Here is a 23,540-nt window from a genome sequence, read left to right as displayed (position 1 = left end):
AAGCTAATACAAATAATAACAGCAGAAACTAAGAAATTAAAGAGATGGTTTGACAAAAACAGGCTATCCTTCAATCTCAGTAAAACTAAAATAATGCAATTTGGTAGCAGCCGAAGAGAAAGTCAAACACAAATACAAATAGACGGACATTGAAAGAGTAAAACAAACAAAAATTTGGGTGTAATAATAGATAATGGTGGATCAATAAAGCGTGTCTAAATCCAAAAGCACAGGCATAGCACAGTGATTAAATACATTGGAGGCAGACACCACAGTTGACATACTTCACACAAAAGTCACAATTTCTCCATGATTGTCGGTGCGTGTTGGAGTGAGTGCCTGTTGGTCACGAAACTCTGCAGGAATGTAGCAGCAGAGTGCATTAAATACAAAATTATACTTTGATGAAATAAAAGAATGTTTTGTTTTAAATGTATGAGCCGTAGTAGGTTTCGAACTACATTTAGACCTATTCTTTGGTTGATTTTGTCAGGAAAACTAACGTCAGAAAAATTGCAATTGCATGCTTCCGGACACAACCGCACACGTCATTGGTAGCAAAGATGGCGCCTCTCGTTTAGTTGGCTATACTCTGTCTATACACGGCTCTGCCCTAGACTGAACTCCACCCACCCCATAGAAACCTATTCTGGGATTGCCTTTTTTTAAACTCATCCCCACCGCGTCCACCTTTTCCCACATTTTATGGGGCGCCGTAAGTGGCGACCCATCATCGCAGTTCTGTCACCCTGTACAATACATGTCTGCTTTGAACGGTCTATGCTTAAAAAGTGAAATGTAATTGTACTTGTGCAATGACAATTAAGTTATTTCCTTCCTTAATATGTCCCCATTCATTACGGTTTACCTGACACATGAAACGTGAATGGGGTATCCACTTTAGCCACCAAATGGCAGTAGAGTGTTGAATATCTTCAAATGTGTCTTGTGGCAATTCCAACTTTGACCACAGCGTCAGTTGCTATGTAGTGTGGTGCTTTCCATCATTTTCAGTAGACTGCATTGCAAAATTATTACACCCCCTCTTCCTCTCACACGAGATCCACCCAGGAATGGAGCCATATGAATCCCATCTCTACTGCAGGTGTCTTTTTTTAAAGGTAATTTAGATTATGTATGCAAGTAATTTATTGTGATTAATTGGGATTAATCAAAATTACAAATTAAAAGTGTGATTAATCAGAATAAAATATTTATTGTTTGAAAGCACTACTATATATATAACAACACAAGTGAGTAGAATGCAATTATGTCTTGGTGGTGGTAGAGTCATAGTCTGGGGCTGCATGAGTGCTGCCGGTGTTCTATCGAATTCCGCTGCTTCCTCAAAAAAAGCTACTAGTAGCGTAAAACGGGGATTAAAACAAAAATGTAAGCTACACATCGTTTGCATCAATGTGAACGTTCTACCGCTGCATTTATCAATCAATCATTCAATCAAAGTTTATTTATATAGCCCTTAATCACAAGTGTTTCAAAGGGCTGCACAAGCCACAACAACTCAGCTCAGATCCCACATCAGGGCAAGAAAAAACTCTACATGATCGTTGGTCAGAAGACACAATGAAAAAAACATAGTTTAAACTCTCTACTTACTTGTACACCAGGCATACGAGGCAGCTGCTTTCGATCAGTGTTTTGTTGGAGGGCAACTACTTGCAATATTTGTGTTTGTGCGCATGCTCAGTAGCGTTGGGTAGCAGCCATCGATGAGTAGCAGTTATCGACAGAACACTGCGGTTTATTTTGAGAAACATGGACTTCAGCATGTATTGTGACATTCTAAAGCAGAAAATGGGCCACGTCGAAGTTTTCCAAGTTGATAAGGAGCCCAAAACACCTCAGAGAGCAAGCTGAAATGATGACATGGGCAAAAGTGTCTCCACCTGACCTGAACACACCTGAGCACCAATGGGACATCCTCAAACGTTAAGGAGGAATGAAGGTAATGGAGTGCATCATGGGGGGATGGAAGAATCTTCCAGTTAGAACTTGTGCATCTCTGCTCAACGCCATGCCCAAGAGGTTCAAGGCAGTGCAAGAAAGAAAGGTCCTTACATATAATATTCACACCAAGGACACTGTGAGGTGTACTAGGTGTTGCCTGATGTTTAGATGATAATGTTTCCCCTTAATAACCCGCAGCTCTGCCAGTGCCGGTAGCACTCGAGCAGCCCCAGATCATGATGCTACCACCACCACTGTAGATAAGACAATTATATTGTAACTCATTTGGTGCCAGATATTTAGACATTATGTAGTGACTCATTTTCAGTGAATGGTGGCAATACTGCTATACAAGCTGCACACTGACTATTCTAAATGACATTCATTACTATAGTATTGTCTGTTGACAAGATACGATAAAACGTTTGCTGAAATGTGATGCCTGCCAAGACACACGCCGTTAATGATTGATTCGGTGAACATTTGCACAGCCGTTTGGCGTTGTTGTCGTTGGCCACTAATCAGAATATAGAGCACAATAATGACATTGTCCAAGCGCCAGTTTGTCTCGATGCTCGCCAAGACATGTCAACAACGCGTGTTAGCTCACCGTCACACTGAACTGGGACACGGAGATGTTGTTGGGGTGCACGCTCAGTCGCACACACTGCTTGATGTCAGACGCAAAGCGGCGAGGCTCCGTCGAACGCTCGCATTTCTCCTTCCGTGTGCACCTGCGGAGAAGGGACAGCAAACAACAGGAGAGTTATTCACGAGTAGAAACCCAACCTGCAGTTAGTTAGAGGCATTGCTCATATTTCCTGCTAGTGACTGTGAATGGACCCCCAAGTACACAATGGCCGATCTGTATGGGGAAGTGGAGCAGGTCCCGGGGGCTAGGTGATCTCTAGCAACACAAGTGCTTATATTCCACTCCGGGTGGTCGAATGCTATTTTATTCTGTGGTAGCTAACAAACAACACAACTTAAAGTAACAAAAATGTTACACAGAATTGCTGGCATTCGCGGCCCGAGAACTAAAATATATAAAAATGAACTCTGGTCAAATATTGCCTATTTAATAAATATACATTTAAAAATATATATTTAAATATCATTTGTTGCCTGTCCCCGCTTCCTAAAATTAGATATTACCACAAAATATAATCATCTAAATCCTACACAATTTTTAAAATTTATTTTTAATTTTTTTTTTTTTTTTTTTTACATATACTTCTTACATATACTTACATTCTAACTATATGTTTATTAAATTAAAAAATCTACAACAATATAATTCAAGTTCACACTTTAGGAGTGATGTTCTTAGGTTTTTTTGCTTTTTTGGTTTGTAATTCGATTGCATGTGAATAATTTGTACATTTTTTGTTCAGGCTTAGACTTTTCTGTGAAAAATTGTACTCTTACGGCTTTTGTGTAATCCTACATTAGCATAACTATTTAATGTAACTAATTTGGAGTTGTTTTAATTTGTGTGTATTGCCGATACTGTATGTGTGTATTGCCTTAATGTTGTACATGTATCAAATCGTTTTGTTTTATTAATATTTTAGACCCCAAGGAGAAGAGCTCCTACTATTGCAGCAGCTAATGGGAAACTTAATAAAAAACAACAACTAACAAACAAATTATTAATTTTTTTTGTAGTTCAAATGTACTGACTTTTTTATTCTTGAAAATGACGGATGACCATTATAAAACCCTTAAACAATATCAGTGCAGAGTCAATACAGGCAGTAGGTGTGCCATACACTCACTGAGGCGTTATGTACACATCAGTACCTGGGACTCTCAGTCCTTATACTTAAATGAGTCAACTTTAGTTTAGGAATATTGTACAAAAATAAAAGTTTCCTGAGAAGGGCCAACACATTTTGAGTAGTTTATTTCGAAGAAGTGAACGGCCCTTAGGGATAGTTTCATGATTTGGTGGGGCTCTAGATCAACATATATAGAGCTTCACGTCAAATGCATGCTATATTTCAACCAGAACTATACATGAAGAAAATAATGTTGTTATAAATACAACACTTACCAACACTTGTGGCATTGGGCATGAAATAGGTTACTGTTTCTTTAAGATGTTTTGGTTCCACTGCCTGAATATTGTGACTGACGGGCGCCTGGCGCTGACACATTAAAGCAGAGGGCGATGTAAAAAGGATTAGATTGGCCCTGAATGGAGACTAATCTGCACTCTGTCTCACTCAGGGCCTTTTGATAAGGTGACGCAATTAGAGAGAAGACCGTGCAATGGCCACTGATGATGATCACATGATATATTGGGTGGATAATATCCACTACATTTCATTTATTCATCATCAAGTCCTTCTTTCATGATTTAATTGACTATCATGTTCCGGATATGTTGGTCCATAGTGGTCCACACACGCAATAGATGTCGCCAATCAAGATAAACAACACATTTAGATATCAAAGTAGGCTTATTTTGCAATACCACTGTTTTCCTTTGGGGGCAACTGTGAGCCCCATTAGCGCATTACTTTTAATAGGGCCCTGAAATACACCATAATGTTATTTTACAAAAATATATTTTTTCTAACTGAAATTATAGTTTAATTTTCCTGATTATAAACAATTCATGTCATGAATATATATTAGTAATATTTAGTAATTTACACGAGCAGGTCATTGTATCCTCTTTGGAAGACAAATATACTTACATACCTAAATATGTAAAGTTGATTTTTTATTTTCGTTTTTTTTTTTGTTTATCATCGTTTAAAAAAATTATATATATATATATATATAAATAAATTTAAAAAATAAATAAATATATATATATATATATATATATATATATATGTATATATATATGTATATACACTATATATATATATATATATATATATATATATATATATATATATATATATATATATATATATATATATATATATATATATATATATATATACACATATATATATATATATTGATATATATATATATATTGATGTATACATATATTGATATATGTATTGATATATATTTCAATTATATATTTTTATCATAATTGATTCAATCATAATTGTGTTTCTGAATAGTTTTAATTTACACAAGCAGGTAAACTGTTATATCCTCTTGGATACAGATCCTTTTTTTTGCAGTTATATTCTTAATACAATATATTGTTCCTATTTCTATTTGTTATAATAAAACTATGGGTCAGATATCGGTCCAATATCATAAAAAAAACAAGATATGTGTTTGATATGTGATGATATGTGCCTGCATGTAAAATGTGTGAAATAATGTCAGATACAAGGAGTCCTGCAGCGTGTTTACATGTGCAAAGCTGGACAGCCAGTTAGCATCTAAATGTCCTCCAATAACCTCAGAAGGTTGCTCTCTTCTTCTATTTTAGTCAAGTCATTTACAAAAGGTAAACATGGTAGGCTATCGGCTACTAGGAGCTAGCAGCTACAAAACAGCTAAGCACACAGTGGCACACAAGATAGACATACGTAACAAGCATCCTTCATTGAACATATTGCAGTCTAAAACAGCACATTTGTTAAAATGAACAAGTATCAAATAATTATATTTGCATTTTACTTACACATACAAAATCTCCAAGGCAGCAGCGTATTCAAAAGTATCCAGTAACAAACGTGTCCACATCATTGAACCTACTGCATCAAGACCTGAATGTCATGAATCATTTTTGAACACCAATAATTTTTTTGGACCGATAAACATTTTTATTACACAAACTTAGTAAATGTGAAACATATAAACAATTTTAGCCCCTTTAAAAACAGCATAAGTACATACCAAATACATAAATAAATAGGTCAGTGTTTTTCATATCTACCATTGTTCTCTGTTTGACTAATTTGACATGATCAAACCTTTTCTAACATTCCACACTTCAAAATAATACAAGTACAGTACATGAGATTTCCTGTCATATCATATTGCACTATCGAAGCTTTGAGTATCGGCCAATCAGTATCGGCCAATTCTCAAGGCCCCAAGATCGGGATCCTATCGAAAATGAAAAAATCGGGACACCCCTATTTAAAAGATTACAGTTAGTTTTATTATATTTTATCTAATTATAAATCAGTAGTTACAAATGACACAGACAGGTATGTTATAACTTTTGGGAGTACAAATATGACAGTATGAATACATATTTTTTTCCATATGTTGTATAGTAAAATTGTTAATATAATGATTGCAACATTTAAACAATGCTAATTAATTTCATTACAATTGATTATTTAACACAGGATCTCTTTAGTGTTATTTTTCTTATCTTCTGTTTTATGAATGATGAATGACGCCCCATAAATCTGGCGAGTTTTCTTTGTTATTTGGTGAAAACAAACAAACAACAACATAATTTCCCTGCGTTGCAGTGAGATATCTATTTAGTTTAAGTTAAAAAATATGGTTCCTTGCACAATTATGAGTTAATATACATAACATGCATAACTGAATACAACAGGCAATAAACATACAAATCCACTCAATACAAATGCTGCAAGCTGTCACCATTTCTGAACTCTCCGCAGTGAGTGTCCATATGTTTGCAGGTGGGGTGCAGACGTACAGTATGAGCTGTGTCTGGTGAGACTTGGGTGTAATGCATATCTAATGTGGAGCACGGAGAAGGTCAAGCAGGCTGCGGAATGAAAGCTATTAGATTCCTGCAAAGCTCCGGTCCAGACGTCTGCGGGTCTATCAAGTTCCCATATGTATGATTTAAAATCATCCATGTGTCGCTACTGTTCTGTATGGAACACCTTTACACAGTTTTAGTTAAACAGTGCAGGAGAAATGACCAAATGTCACACTTCCACATGCACACGGAGCATCATTAAGAGCGCTGGTCCACATGGACACACATGGGGACGCCCCGTGGGAGAGTCATTACCTGGCCCACTGGCCGTGACCCCACTGTGGACACATATTGTGGAGTGCAAGCTCACACCCATGGGCCATGCAGCCTCTCATCAGTGCAAGAAATAACACTTTAGAGATAATGTAGGAAAACAGCACATTATCGATCCAGCCTGGACGCCTCTGAAAGACAATACGACCACTACATCGTTTATTTACACACCGCCTGACCTCCGCTATTGAAAGCATCTTCAAGATAATTAAATATCCATATATGCACCATATGTTTACACAATATAGGCTTATATTCTTAAACTGCTTCCTTATAGTCTAGTGTATTTGTGTGTGCTTGTGTGTGTGTGTGATAGTGACAGAAACTTGAAGGCGTAATGCTCGGTTCCATCCCGATGCCTCTGTCACTTCTTGACCTTGTTCCCTTCTCTCAGCGATACCTCTCTTCTGCAGCAGGTGAAACACACACACACACACACACACACACACACCCTCACACACACACACACACACACACACACACACACACACACACACACACACACACACACACACACACACACACACACACACACACACACACACACACACACACACACACACACACACACACACACACCCTCTCTCTTTCTCTCTCTCTCACACACATCACAGCCCAGGTGCAAGTATCCTCAGGTCGAAAAGACAGCTTAAAATAAATTAAACGGCGCCAATGCAAAATACCAGGTGGTAATAGGGAGTTAAAGTAGGGCTGGGCGATAAAACTATAGCAAAATATATATCTTGATAGACATGTAATCGATATAGCAATAAAAAAAAAAGTGTCTATATAAAGTGTTCTATATACTGTATATATATTTTTGTTCCTTTCTCAGAAGAAACCGTAAGTTGCAAAGCAAGGTTGGTTGCATGAACAAAGGCGTTCACTCGCTAGTAACCGAGCAACGCAGCAAGTGATCACTGATTAATGACAACCAATCAGGGAACAGTATCAACTGTCTTGTGCCATGCATCTTGTTGTCTCACAGTTAATTATTTTCATGGAGAGAGAAGAGAAACTATTAAAAGGTGCTGCAGAGAACAAATCAATTGTTGATCAAACAGGAAAAGTCACCTCGACAGTATGGCAATTTTTGGGATTTTTTAAAACCAACCGTAGTCAGACCAATGTGGTCTGTAAATTATGCAAGGTGCTCGACCACCCCGAGACAAGTAATACCAAACCACCTCAGCTGCACTCACCCTCTAGAGCACAGCCGGCACTAAACCTGCAGAAAATAGTTTTTCTCAGGTTTCTCTCTGTTTACATTTTAACACTTTGCACTATTTTTGTTACACTTTATTAGGTATTTCTCACATATTCCTTATTTTTGCACATTCATTTTAAGAGGTTATTGTTTAGTCTTCAATGTGATTGTAGAATTTGGTTTACATTAAGTGTTTCCAGGGTTGTGTTGACATTTCCTTTCTGCCTTAATAAGTGAGTGGATTGTAATCAGAAAGGACGGTTATATTTTAAATTCAAAACTTTATATTTGATGTACTTTTCTCCTGATCCTTGTTTTTTTTAGGCTATTAAAATATAAATTATTATCGATATTGACCAATGTAAAACACTTATATCGTGACACAGTTTTCAGCCACACATCGCCCTATTCAGCCCTATTTTAAAGTATTACTATTTGTTAACATTTTGTTATAACTAATACTATTATTATTTTAAACATTTTGTGCAGTAATTATCACTGTCAGAACTTTATAATGAATTTGTTATTAGTTCACTTCACTAATTTGCTATGAATACTGGTACTCTACCATATTTATAGATACTGTATCTGCTGATGTTGTGTTTTGTCTGTCTTGTCCCCACAGTTCCCCCTTTCAGCTTTCTTCTATCCCCTCCTGCTGCCCCAAATACAAAATATATCCAACATTTAATAAAGCTAAGCACACATAAAGCAATAGGAGAAGTATCTCGTACCTTTCCTTTGTAAAGTAAATCTGTACAGCAGATCAACAATATTGTTTACCAATGTGGCTGAAGAGGACAGACTAAGAACAAAACAAAACAAAACAAAACACTAAAAGTACTATTTTGTGTAAAGACAATTGTGTGATCAAATACGCCACTTTCAATTCAGGACCAAATGTGTGTAGCTTTGTCATGCAAGGCTGAAAATGAACGACAATCTGGTAAATGATCCGAGTATTCATTCACCACAGATGGTTAACAGAGTGAAGAGTAATAGTTCACACACGTCAGACTCGCACGTCGCCACTTTTTATCATCAATAACACGAAGGAGGGGCGTTGACACGAAAAGGAGAACGCGTTAGTCGCTTAGAAGTCGAATTTGAGATAGTTGTGTTGCATCCAATCAACCTTGAAATCACCACCCTTTTGAGTAAACAGCTTCTCTCTGCGCTCTATCAGCATAGCTTTATTTACTTTATGGATTGGCCAGAAGAGCCGAGGGAAGAACAAGGAGGGAAAAAACAATCGATAAGCGTGTGGGAGGAAATTAACAGGAGATGTTGACAAGCCCTCAAAAGTCCTTCCTTGGTTTGACTTTGAATGGAGGAAGAAGTAGCCGCAATGGACCCTTTATTTCTGTTTGTTGCTCAGCTGGTTCCCAGAGTGTTCCTAATGCAGCATCTAGGTTCAGTTAAAATGAACTCTGATGTGTTTGCTCTGCTAGTATAGTTCATTTGATCAAGTACAGCGATTTGCAATCTATTTGTGGCGGTTGTCAATGGCGTCAAAACACAGGCTTTAAAATGCTCCGTGCGCTGGGATTCTGTTTGTAAATAAAATAAACAGCAAGAATTAGGGCTGTGCAATTTAGAAAAAAAAAAGTAAGTGCCATTTTTCTCTCCGAAATTGCGATTGCGATTTGCAATTTTTATATTTTATACACAAAAACGCATACAACTGGGAAAATATTGAGTGAAGAAAAAACATGTTACTTTAGACTGTCAATCAACATATTCTTGTTTCAATGTGATTACATTAGAACAATATGCAATAATTTACTTGAAAACATATTTGGCTTTATGCAGACAGATTCAGAGCTTTTGTCTACATCATGCTCTTAAACTGAAGTATTAACCGATAAAAACTATGCGGTGTTTATAATGTAATGTAATCAAATTATACCAATAATGCAAATAACCATTAAAAAGAAAATACACTTTTATTCCTCATTATTTTAGAATTGTTCACCATTGAACTGTAATTGGAAGGTAAACAACTTTGGACGGCGTGGTGAAGTTGGTAGAGTGGCCGTGCCAGCAATCGGAAGGTTGCTGGTTACTGGGGTTCAATCCCCACCTTCTACTATCCTAGTCACGTCCGTTGTGTCCTTGGGCAAGACACTTCACCCTTGCTCCTGATGGCTGCTGGTTAGCGCCTTGCATGGCAGCTCCCGCCATCAGTGTGTGAATGTGTGTGTGAATGGTGAATGTGGAAATACTGTTAAAGCGCTTTGAGTACCTTGAAGGTAGAAAAGCGCTATACAAGTATAACCCATTTATCATTTATTTATGTTAACCTGGAAAAATAAACAAACAAAAAAATACAATTTACTAATTTCTGTAAGCAAAATTTTTACTTAAAAAAGATATTGAACATCTTAAAAGAGAACTATTTTTTCCTAGTTAGAAAAACCATGTCGGACATTGTCTTTTTGTCTATTGCCATCACGTGACCATGGCATTTTTTCTCATTTGTCAGTGTTGATGGGCTCATAATCCCCATTGGATTTGAAGCTGAAACATTCTCACAATGGGAAATTTGTCTTCTTAATAATATTTTTTCCTCCTAGTTTTTGTTACTTTGCAGCACTTCTCACTAGCGAAGTGGCGAGTAAGGAGGCTATTTCTGCTTCCTGTGTGTGTAACGTTGGCGCCCCGCTCTCCGAGACAGCGATTGTGAATGACTGAAAAGAGGGTTCACTGTGTTAAGTTATTCTACTGTCATATAAACGAGCCCAGGTGCTGAGAGCGATGCACAGAGTGAGACCTCTTTGTCTCTGAATAAAGCGAAAGAGATGAAGAAATGCGAGGCTCAACATTTCTGATTGGTGAACATGTCTGTCACTCAAATGGCGGTGACGGTGGAGGAAAAGGAACAACTTAGCCTCTTGCGATCATTGCACTAATTAAAAGCTTGATGGAGATTCGATTTCGATTAATTGTGCAGCCCCAGCAAGAATGTAAAAATAGAGCACAGAGGGCTCAATGTACAAAAACTAACTATGGCATCAAAACAATGCAAAATCAGCGCACACAGAAATGTTTTTTATGCCCGCAGACTTCATTTGCGCTTGCGTGGTGTTTCTCTTTTTCTCGACATGCATGGCGTCCTTTCTGGTTGGTTCCTTTAAACGTCTACTGCAGAGCTATTCAACAGGTAGTCAGAAAGCCAAATCCGTACCGAGAATGACACAAAACCGGTCCGCCGCAAGATATGTTCAAACAATTTGGAAAAGACTAATATTTTTGCACAGATTCCTGAAATAATTAAAAGTTTGTCATACAGTTATAGTTTTACTTGCTTTTTTGCAGGCCTAGGCCCATAAAAACAGCAGATTCTCAGCACTGTACTAAATAAGAATAATAGTGAAGAGAGAAGTCCGGCTCCCTGTTCCTTAGCTTTTGCCTTGGTCTATTGTTTGCTGCTCAGAGCCAATCTGGGGTAAGATTACATCAAACCGTGTCCTAATAGAGAAGATTAGTCTTTACACAAAATAACCACTTTTATTGTACTTGTCTTTCATATTTATACTTGATTCACATTACAACTTATGGCATGTGAATCTTAGAACAACTAATTATTCAATTTGATTGTAATTCTTCGGGGACGATTCAATTAGAATCGATTCTCAATTCAAAATGATTCTCGCAATATAATATTTGGTGCATAAATTTAAAACCTTTTTAACACAGGTTACAAAATCTCCCTCTTGGCTGCTGAAGTATGACTTATTAACACAGCTTATAAGCGCGGATATGGCTCTAAAAACTTTTTTAAAAATCTGTTCTTGAAAATGATGAAGTGATTCAGAAAAATATTAAATAACAATCGCGATTTGATTGTGAATCGTTTTCTTCCAGCACACATACTACAACCTAGTAAACGATGACATTTATTAGGATGTCATGTCAACATGTCATGTGAACATGTCAAAAGGCGATTTTTAACAACTTGATCAATTGGACTGACAAAATGTTTTTTTTTCTGGATAAATGCTCCCCAGGCAATTGTAGTGTTGCATTGTGTATACAGTACTTACTTTATATGATATCATTTAGTAATACCTTGATGTCATTATGCCAGAGTCACAAGTATGATACTTTCAAACTGTAATTACATTTGTGTGCTGTTTTATTGTTTTTATTTTAGGCACTTAACCTCATAAGAAATGATGCAATGGGTTATCAATGGTAACAGTTCCCTTTGATTGGCTGTGACCAGGAGACAGTATGCCGTTAAAGTGACCAATGAGAAAAAAGGGGAGTTTCCCAGCTGTGTATTTAAAGCCTGTCCCTAAGTGCCAAAAGGGAGGAACGCCACACACGTAGAGAAACAAAGAAACGTCCTCGAGCACAAAAATGCAGATTTTGGCACTGTTGGCGCCATAGTTTGTAGTTTTTTCTGGTTACGATATGTTCTTTTGCATTATTTTCTAGTTTTAGTGTTCCTTTTATGTCTACAAGGTGCCTCGGGTGCCCAATAAAAAGTCCACAAAAAGAAAACCAAACAAACGCAAGAGTGTATCCAGGCTTGGGTCTTCCTAGGTACTGCTAAATCCATTTGTGATGGGCCAAATGTATTCATGGCGGGCCGCCACAAATAAATAATTCTACAGGAATCATTGAAGTGTGAAAGCAATCATCCAAAACCTGCTGTGAAACGACTGGACTGCTTGAGAGATTGTTTGCTTGCAGGTGAACTCTGGTGCGGTTAGGTTCACTTAAGCTCAAATGTGAATGTGACATGGACCTAAGACACAAAACAGTGTTCAAATGACAGCAAAGAGTTGCAGAAATGACAAATATGTGAGATTAAATGCGTTGGGTTATCTCCCTGCAGGGTGAGCGCTCTTTAAAAGTATATTTGAGAAGCTTTTGGTGAAGTCTAAGAAGGTCAAACTGCAGAAAATATTCAAGTATTTAAGTATTCAAGATGTCAATTATTTAATTACATCAAGTATGATATGTCACAAAAGGTGTCCAATCAATTAAAACCTTACTTTATGTTATTTAATGCAACTACCAATGTGAACGCACGCTTAAGTGCACATTTTTGGTACAGACTAGCATATCAAACCACTTTTCGGCAAGTGTGAAAAAGATGCAGGATTAAGACTTTTAGCCACTTCTGGTACGCAAACTCCTCCGACGTAGTCACTGCAAGGAGCCCATATGCTTCATGACGGATATTACACCTCCGTTAAAGCCAATCTGTCAGCTGTCAGTCAGTGCAAGCGGCTAACTAGGCCGTCAAGGCTCCCGTCAAGCGTGACAGGCAGACAGATTGGAAGTCACATTTCCACAAGTCGCATTATCATCGCATTTAGCACGGGTGTTAGAACTATCTGCCGTTTGCACTTTGATAGCAAATTAAAGGGCCGGGAAGCGATGCTAATGCTGTGATAGCTTAATAATTGCCATCACGATTACTCCCTGTGGCAACTTCCATCATACTGTACCACATTTTTTGCGATGTATTGCACTCAATGCTAGCATGTGAATCCCCCGCTTTATAATAACTACTCGCAGCTAGCAGGAGGAACGCCAATTGCTACCATTTTAGTTGTATATTTGGATGTGTAAAGTTTCTATAAACTATACACTGCTATTTAATTTAGAATATTACATTATCTAAGCAAAACCAGAATACACAGTACAGCTGGTACAATTAGTGTCAAATATGTGAACAGTACTGGCCTAATAATCATAGTCATAACAATAACATGCAATTACTCTTTGAAATGTTTTTAATGGAAATGGCCTTACAGGTGTTTGTTTGTGTGTGTGTGTGTGAGAGGATATGGCTGAGGCAGATTCTATCAGATTTACGTGTGACAGGCCAATCTGTAGACACCCATTTGCTGGATGTCCAAAGCGTTAATAGCCGTGCACACACACACTTACACGACAACACACACACACGCACACGCACACACACAAACACACAAACACACACACACACTTCCTGTTTGTATGAAGAATTAATAATGATGCCCACAAAGGGTTAAGAAGGAAAAGTCTCCCTGCAAACACTGTCCCCGGTGGTGTGTGTTTGTCTCCATCTCCAAGAATGAATTGAATGTCACTGATGAATAACTTCTAGATTCATGGCTAAATCCTCTTATTATCCATCTGAGAGGCGGCATGATTTATAATCTAGAATAATTTTGACGAGCCATGACGCGATGATGCGGGAGCTTGCAGCCAGCTCACAGTAAAGCAGCAGAGGGCTACTGAGCTGTTTGTATCATTGCGCCGCTAAAAATAGTTTGTCTGTGTTAGCGCTTATAATAACAACATCGATGATATTTGGTGACTATTCAAGTCACAATATGTATAAAGAGTTTTGTTGGCAGGTTTTAGATGGTTATTTAGCGGGTTTTGTGGGCAAAATAGAGAGCCCCCATTGACTACATTGTTAGCGGACATTTTATGTATTTATTTATTTACAACTTAGAATGCATTTAAAAAAAGAAATACATATGTGTTCATGTCTTGTTTAAGGATTGTGGATGATAGACAGCACATCTCTCTAATTGTTGCATATTTCTAGTATGACTGATTGGATAATATGGTCAGAGTGCAGAAGCGTTACTACAGTGACGTCAATCTCCGGAAAGAGCTGAAGGTATTCGGAGCGGAATATTCAAATTGGCTGACTGAATTTGTGGCATTTTGTGATGTTTAAACAGTGTTTTCACATACTTTGCGGACTATAAATACGATTGGATATGGTTTAATGGATACAATGAAACACAATTAAGCACATAAAGTCAACTTGTTTTTCCAGTCAATTGGTACTTTAAAGGCCTACTGAAACCCACTACTACCGACCACGCAGTCTGATAGTTTATATATCAATGATGAAATCTTAACATTATAACACATGCCAATACGGCCGGGTTAACTTATAAAGTGACATTTTAAATTTGCCGCTAAACTTCCGGTTCGAAACGCCTCTGAGGATGACGTATGCGCGTGACGTAGACCGGGGAACACGGGTATGCCTTCCACATTGAAGCCAATACGAAAAAGCTCTGTTTTCATTTCATAATTCCACAGTATTCTGGACATCTGTGTTCGTGAATCTGTTTCAATCATGTTCATTGCATTATGGAGAAGGAAGCTGAGCAAGCAAAGAAGAAAGATGTCGGTGCGAAATGGACGTATTTTTCGAACGTAGTCAGCCACAACAGTACACAGCCGGCGCTTCTTTGTTTACATTCCCGAAAGATGCAGTCAAGATGGAAGAACTCGGATAACAGAGACTCTAACCAGGAGGACTTTTGACTTCGATACACAGACGCCTGTAGAGAACTGGGACAACACAGACTCTTACCAGGATTACTTTGATTTGGATGACAAAGACGCAGACGTGCTACTGTGAGTATGCAGCTTTGGCTTCTAAACATTTGATCGCTTGACCGTATGTGCGCAACTTTTTTTTGCGTATGTACGTAACTTTTTTAAAATATATAAGCTTTATGAACCTTGGGTTAGGTGAACGGTCTTTTGGGCTGAGTGATTGTGTGTGTTGATCAGGTGTTTGAATTGTATTGGCGTGTTCTATGGAGCTAGGAGCTAGCATAGGAGCTAGGAGCTAGCATAACACGTACCGTACCGTACGTGCGCGTCACGTACGTAACTTTTTAAAAATATATACCGGTAAGCTTTATGAACCTTGGGTTAGGTGAACGGTCTTTTGGGCTGAGTGATTGTGTGTGTTGATCAGGTGTTTGAATTGTATTGACGTGTTCTATGGAGCTAGGAGCTAGCATAGGAGCTAGGAGCTAGCATAACACGTACCGTACCGTACGTGCGCGTCACGTACGTAACTTTATAAAAATATATAAGCTTTATGAACCTTGGGTTAGGTGAACGGTCTTTTGGGCTGAGTGATTGTGTGTGTTGATCAGGTGTTTGAATTGTATTGGCGTGTTCTATGGAGCTAGGAGCTAGCATAGGAGCTAGGAGCTAGCATAGGAGCTAGGAGCTAGCATAACACGTACCGTACCGTACGTGCGCGTCACGTACGTAACTTTTTAAAAATATAGAAGCTTTATGAACCTTGGGTTAGGTGAACGGTCTTTTGGGCTGAGTGATTGTGTGTGTTGATCAGGTGTTTGAATTGTATTGGCGTGTTCTATGGAGCTAGGAGCTAGCAGAGGAGCTAGGAGCTAGCATAACAAACACGCAGGTGTTTTTATGCAGGATTAATTTGTGGCATGTTAAATATAAGCCTGGTTGTGTTGTGGCTAATAGAGTATATATATGTCTTGTGTTTATTTACTGTTGTAGTCATTCCCAGCTGAATATCAGGTCACCCCCGGCTCTCACAGCATCTTCCCTATCTGAATAGCTTCAACTCCCCACTAGTCCTTCACTTGCACTTTACTCATCCACAAATCTTTCATCCTCGCTCAAATTAATGGGGAAATTGTCGCTTTCTCGGTCCGAATCTCTCTCACTTCATGCGGCCATCATTGTAAACAATAGGGAACTTTGCGTATATGTTCAACTGACTACGTCACGCTACTTCCGGTAGGGGCAAGCCTTTTTTTTATCAGATACCAAAAGTTGCAATCTTTATCGTCGTTCTATACTAAATCCTTTCAGCAAAAATATGGCAATATCGCGAAATGATCAAGTATGACACATAGAATAGATCTGCTATCCCCGTTTAAATAAAAAAAAATAATTTCAGTAGGCCTTTAAAGACTGTATAAGTCCATTTCAGATGGTTAATAAATAGGTTAGTGTTACCATTGTTCTCTGTTTAAATAATTATACTTGATCGAACCATTTCTAACATTCCAAACTTCAAAATAATAAAAGTATGTATGACTCCTGCTGATATCGTATCGGATTCAAATTGGTATCAGCCAATAATTAGGGCTCCAATATCAGTATTCTTTCGGAAGTGAAAATTCGGGACACCCCTTCTGATAACCAATATTTAAAAAATGCATTGAGGTGAGATTACACATGCTGTGCTGTAGGTGGGTTATGGTGAACAAATCACGCGCCTCTCCTATGTGCCGTGCTGTAAGCCAGAGCTCATCAAACATGCCGTCAATTGTGTTAGACTTCTTCACTGTTTCAGAAGTAGACATTTTGCATGCTAATTGCACCAGATGTTCTTCAAACATTCAAAACAACTTCACGCTTCAACACGACAACCCTTTTTAGCCACGTGAAGCGCCAGCATCACTTTGACAGTGTTTTGAAAGCCTGAGAAGACGCCTGCTGCTATAGAAGCTATCGCAAAGACAGCCATAAAGAAAGGCTAGTTTCTATCACCACAGCGTTTGAAAAGTGAAAAAAAGCTTACCAGATACGACCAAAGGACTAAAGCAATCTGTGATTTCACCATGGAAATGATGGACGACCATCGTTCAAGGTACTGACTCTTGTCAGGACAAATCTACACGTGCACTTTGTCAAGTCCATCTTTGTTTGACTCTTTTTTTCCTTCAGGTGTGCACAAATTGCACTTTAAAAAATAACACATGTAATATTGGTCTTGGGAGGCAGGAAGTTATCGTTATTGGCTTGAAAAAAATATATAGCGTGCATCCCTTAAAAATAGACACATTTGTGTAAACTTTAAAAAGCTTTATTGTGGTGTGTTATGAAAATATTGTAATTGTTATCTAAATGTTATTGTTTGTTATTGCCAGCCAAAATAGAGTAAGAACACAGTCCAGCGGTCCATTCACACGCCTCTCTCTCCTGACCCCGTCCTTCTTTTTTTCCTCGCACCTTTACAGTTTTTCGGTCAATATGCTCCCTTCAGCCGCATCCCTGCCCTCTCTGCGTCCTCTCAGCTCAGTGCCAGCAGGGATGAAGGTGCTAAATGTGGGGCTAATACATTACGCCCGGCGCACATGCCATACCCAAGAGGGCTCGCACTGACACGAGAAAGCCATTTTCAATTTACAGCCGAGTGGGAAATCAAGCGCTCCCCCCCACCCTCCTCTAGCACGCCAGACACCATCTCAACTCCCATCTTAGAGTTTGACAGCTGGCGGGGAGTGCAAATTTGTGCGCTTGCCACAGATGGAAAGACGGCGACGGATGGACGGATGCGCTTCAAGTGGATTGGAGGATAGGCTGGAAAGTGAACAGCTTAGCGTACAAAGTGGCTTTAATGGGAGCGTCAGAGCAACGTCTCGTTACTTACATGTTGTGCAGGACACACCAGCCGCAGTGAGGGTCTCCCGATCCGAGGCATTCGCTGCAGGTGGAGTACTGACCACACGCTTCCACGGGCATCCTTGAAAGCTGTAGAGAAGCACCAAAACCAAGAGTTGAAGGTCCAAACGCGAGAAAAATCCATTATCTCCATCACATGTTTGCTCCACTTTTGAAGTTCAGGCTTTGCTACACATCATAAAATGACAAATAACATAATAAAATGTACAATAACGCTTCTTGGAGACAAGCGTGGACAAACAAAGCTCATTAGCATTTAAATGGCATAGAATAATTAGATTTTGATCAACCCACTTTGGACCTATTGAAAATTGTTAAAAAATACTGTAACATTGGAGCTTTAAACTTTCAATAAATCCTCACACTTTTAAAAGCTAAACTTTGTTCTCAAAAAGGTATACAGTACTCCCAGACCAGTGGTGTGCCGTCAGGGCCAGCAAGGCCTTCTCTGCTGGCCTAACATACCCAGAAATCATGATCTTAATTAAAGATACAAGTATTTTTTTATTTACTTTCCCTAAATATCTAAAAGTATTCATATTCTCTTCATGTCATATTATGCTCCTTCCAGTGCTGTTGTTTTTAGGCTATAGAGTTTTTATCCAATCAGAATTCAGCTAGCTTATGTTTCCATGCTGTACCGAATCTGCTCGAAGCCTTCAGAATTAAGAATGCTGGCGTCTGTGCACTGTAAGTGAACGGGCACATACAGTTGACAGACAGTTGCGATAGCCAATCAGATCACGAGTTCTTGTCAGTTATGCCTTCTAGATGGCCCAAGGCAGATATATATAGTGATGTTATGAGCTCGGTAACACAAGAACTCCATTACCCAGCTGCCACAGTAGTGCAGCGCATGCGCAGTAGCCGTGTAACGGTACGTGTATTTGTATTGAACCGTTTCGGTATGGGGGTTTCGGTTCAGTTCGGAGGTGTACCAAACGAGATTCCACACGGACATATTAAGTAGCCACCTCCGCTTCCTTCTGCCTCTGTCTCTATCAGGACTCTACACAGCACTCAGCATTGTCCCACCCACACAACCATCTGATTGGTTACAAACAGAGCGGTAACAGCCAATCAGCAGTGCGTATTCAGAGCGGTAACAGCCAATCAGCAGTGCGTATTCAGAGCGCATGTAGTCAGTGCTTAGCGTTTAGCAGGTAAGCATCAGGCAGCGGACTCTCCCCAAATTATAATAAACACCTCCCAGTCAACTACTAGTAACATCACTATGAGCCTGTTGACGTTATAGAAACCTAAACGGCAGCTCAGCTCGCTCGCAGTTCTGGCTTGAGGTGAAGGCTAATTCGCTTTTAGCGTAACGTTAGCTCATTTTGCGGTGTGTGTGTGTGTGTGTGTGTGTGTGTGTATGTGTGTGTGCGTGTGTGTTACGGACAGCAAAGCCCTGTCTGTCTGTTATTTCACTTTACCTTTTTCTGTGTTGATTGAGCTGTGTTGAAGCAGGACATTATGTTAAATGAAGAGTTTCTGTCTCTGATAGTTGATATAATAATGTAACTGCATCATTAAGCCTACGTGAACTCCATGGTGTTCAGGGATGAATAGTCTCTCCTATTGCTATTGTACCATTTTTTCAGCTATAGTTACATTAATCATTAGTAATGCAGCAGCCTAGTTTTGAATGGCAGGGTCCCTGCTATCACACGGTGATAAAAATATAACATTTACATAATAAAAATCCACTACAGGCTTCCTAAATGCTGTAATAAATTAAGCATGATGAGTTGACTTGAAACTGTTTAATGTTGCACTTTTTATATGTAGAAGAAAAGTTTTGTCATGGGCAGAATTATTATAGTGTTCCCAATGTTAAAAGGAGAGAGCCATTGTTTACAAATTTGGTAAATAAAAAACCAAAAAATGTATATTTTGTTGTTTTCTTACTGTGCCGAAAATGAACCGAACCGTGACCTCTAAACCGAGGTACGTACCGAACCGAAATTTTTGTGTACCGTTACACCACTAGCGTTTAGACATGCCGGGACCGGGATGTTTTTGATGAGCACCTTGTGGAGTAAACTTTAAGAACTCAGCCAATACGCCTCGTCTGCATCTTTTATGATGAAACAAGACAACACATATATTTGCAAGGCCATTTTCAAGAAGGATATTTAAAGACAAACCACATCTTGTGATATGATGTCAGCCAACCCCGGAAGCTCGAATGGGTTCTACAAATTATGAGTTCAGATATTTTATTTCTTTATTTTTCCACGTTTAATATGTTTTTTGCAATTTTAATTTTGACAGTACCACATAAGATATGTTTTAAATGCTGATGCGGGTTTATTGATTTTTAAATGTGCCAGAAAATAACCCGTTATGTACACAGTTAGTGGTGATTCAATGCCCAGTAGTACGTTAATGTGTTTCTGTATAGTATTTCTCCTGTAATGGTCATGTGGAGACATGCATTATGGTATTTGGAGAGGTAATCATTGAAGTCGGACATCACTGAAGGCCTAGGTGGGAAACGCACGTCCAAGACGATGCCCTCTACTGGTCTGTGGTGTTAACAACATGTTTCACGTAATACCAAAGCACTTGGATTTTGTTTTTGTCTCCTGTAAAAAGTAACATAAACAAAGAATGCAAGGTATAACAATGAAGTCATCCGTGGTAGGTAGGGCACAACTGCAAGTAACGAGATCAGACATGCTAGTGCCAGAACGTCTCTATCATGCTATCTCTAAAGCACAGCCTGCAACTTGCCAACCATATCTCTTCCTTAAAAGCACACAAGATCAATGCTTGCTCACTTGCTCGCTTGCTCTGCAACCCAAATTTCAAGGTTGGAAAAAAAAAGAAGTGATTCACACATGCTGTCACGGATGACACCTGACTGCAGGAACTACACTGCACCGTTATAGACTTGTGTGTGTGTGTGTGTGTGTGTGTGTGTGTGTGTGTGTGTGTGTGTGTGTGTGTGTGTGTGTGTGTGTGTGTGTGTGTGTGACTTCTTGTCAAAGTGGAGTAGAATGCTGCATGTTATTACACACCAGAAACAATGGGAGTGCCAGGAGAGCAAGCAACTGGTGTGTTTTGGGCTCCCAGCATCCCTGCTGTGCCGAGGCCTATTTGCATTAGATAAAGAAGAAAAACACGCTATCCAACCTGATGCGCTTTACACACGAGAGCTCCATGTGAAGGCCATTGTTTAGTTACGCGTAGAGCAGCTAGACAGAACAATGGTGTCATATCTTTACCATTTAACACTTGGTCGGGTCGCGGATGTGGCCACTCAAGGTCACATGAGCCCTGATATTGTTCAGTCTACATTTCTTATCAAAAATACAGAAAACAAACAAGCTGAACGGGCCAGTGAGCCCCTTGTCACCACTGTGACAAGGGCGTGGCGCCTATAATTCCCTCACTTATTATTTGCGGTGTGCAATTCGATATTAGATATAACTCCAATATTATCAAAAAAATATATATGTGATTATACTGCATGTGTTTGCATGTAAAATGTCCTGCAGCGTGTTCACTTGTGCAAAGCTGCACAGCCAGTTAGCATCTAAATGTTCCCCCCTCCTTCCACATCCCACCCCCCGGATTGTAAATAATGTAAATAATTCAATGTATATACTCTGATGATTAACTTGTGTGATGACTGTATTATGCTGATAGTATATATTTGTACCATGAATTGATTTACGTGGGCCCCGACTTAAACAAGTTGAAAAACTTATTCGGGTGTTACCATTTAGTGGTCAATTGTACGGAATATGTACTGTACTGTGCAATCTACTAATAAAAGTTTCAATCAATTCAATCAATCAATCCAATGAGCACACAAGGTTGGTCTTTTCTTCTATTTTAGTGTTTTACAAAAGGTAAACATGGCAGGCTATAGGCTACTATGCGCTAGCAGCTACACAACAGCGAAGCACTTAATAGCACACAAGCTCGACATACGCAATAAGTGTGCTTCATTGACAATATTGCAGTCTGAAACAGCACATTTGTCAATATAAACAAAGATCAAATTGTTAAAATTGCATATTACTTACACATATAAAGTCTCCAAGCAGAAAGGTATTAGAAAGTATCCCGTTACAAACGTTCAACTGTCAATTGTCAGTGGTGTCTCAAAAAAACCAAACAATTAACACTCCACTTCCAAATTAAAGACAGCATAGGTCCATTCCAGATGGTTAATAATAAATAGGTTAGTGATTTTCATACATATTATTGTTTACTGTTCTCTGTTTGATTAATTTGACAACGTTACACACAACAAAATAATAAAAGTAGGTATGATTCTTGCTGATATTGTATCAGATCAAAATTGGTTGCAGTTTTGTTGCATGTTTTGAATGGGTTAAAGTAGCGGCATCTAGTGCAAACAAATGATAAAAAACACAAATTAAAAGCTAATAGTCCAACTTAAAATGTTCCTATTAAAAATAACATAAGTTCATGTTGTGATTAATATTGTTATTTTTTGCGACTTGTCCAGGGTGTACTCCGCCTTCCGCTCGATTGCAGCTGAGATAGGTTCCAGCGCCCCCCGCGACCCCGAAGGGAACAAGCGGTAGAAAATGGATGGATGGATGGAATAAACGTGTCGCTTTTAGCATTGTCTTGCCATTTTCGGCTAATTTAGACAACAAAGACAACATTCTTTTTTTTTTAATGGAGCAAATTCAAACTACATTTCAGTTTTTGTTTGCCCCACTTTTGATGATTGATGATTCAGTTTTCGATCAAATTTTTTGGTTATCATACAGCCAAACATTGTCAACAAAGACTCCCTTGCGTTGGTGACTCAGTCTCTGTATTTTTTTCTATAGAGTACGTCTGCAAAATAATTTACAATGGGGCCAGAAAAAGTTGTGAGTTGCGAGTTCCAGCATCAACACTACGGAATCAAGTTAGAACCGGTAGCAAAGAACAAATGTGGCGTAAAAGTGATGTTGAATTTAATTTCTTCATTTCATTTGTCATTTATACATATTATACCGTAAATTTCATACTATAAGCCACTACTTTTTTCCTATGCTTTGAACCCTACGGTTGATAAAATTGTGAGGCTAATATATGGATTTTTCTTCGTTGCAAATAATGCAAATAGTTAAAAAACACAAAACAAGTGAAGACACCGAGTATGTGCGTTATTGTTTGCGCTATGACGCCTTCTTTTGGACAAGTTCGCTCTCTGCAGGTGCTGCA

The 23,540-nt window shown here is 38.7% G+C and overlaps 1 protein-coding gene across 1 annotated transcript in view; it reads right to left on the bottom strand.

The window, feature by feature from the left end:
* The window catches only part of plxna4 (plexin A4), a 376,636-nt gene that overhangs the window by 83,516 nt on the left and 269,580 nt on the right, over window positions 1–23,540 (bottom strand). Inside the window, exons 5-6 of the mRNA XM_062064905.1 lie at window positions 18,310–18,410; window positions 2,579–2,702 (exon numbers count right to left, since the gene is read on the bottom strand). Coding sequence (XP_061920889.1) covers window positions 2,579–2,702; window positions 18,310–18,410 — 225 coding nt within the window. The remainder of the gene's footprint in view (window positions 1–2,578; window positions 2,703–18,309; window positions 18,411–23,540) is intronic.

The sequence above is a fragment of the Entelurus aequoreus genome, linkage group LG12, assembly GCF_033978785.1.
Source record: "Entelurus aequoreus isolate RoL-2023_Sb linkage group LG12, RoL_Eaeq_v1.1, whole genome shotgun sequence".
In the NCBI taxonomy this organism is placed as follows: Eukaryota; Metazoa; Chordata; class Actinopteri; order Syngnathiformes; family Syngnathidae; genus Entelurus; species Entelurus aequoreus.
This window is presented reverse-complemented; position numbering and strand designations above follow the sequence as displayed.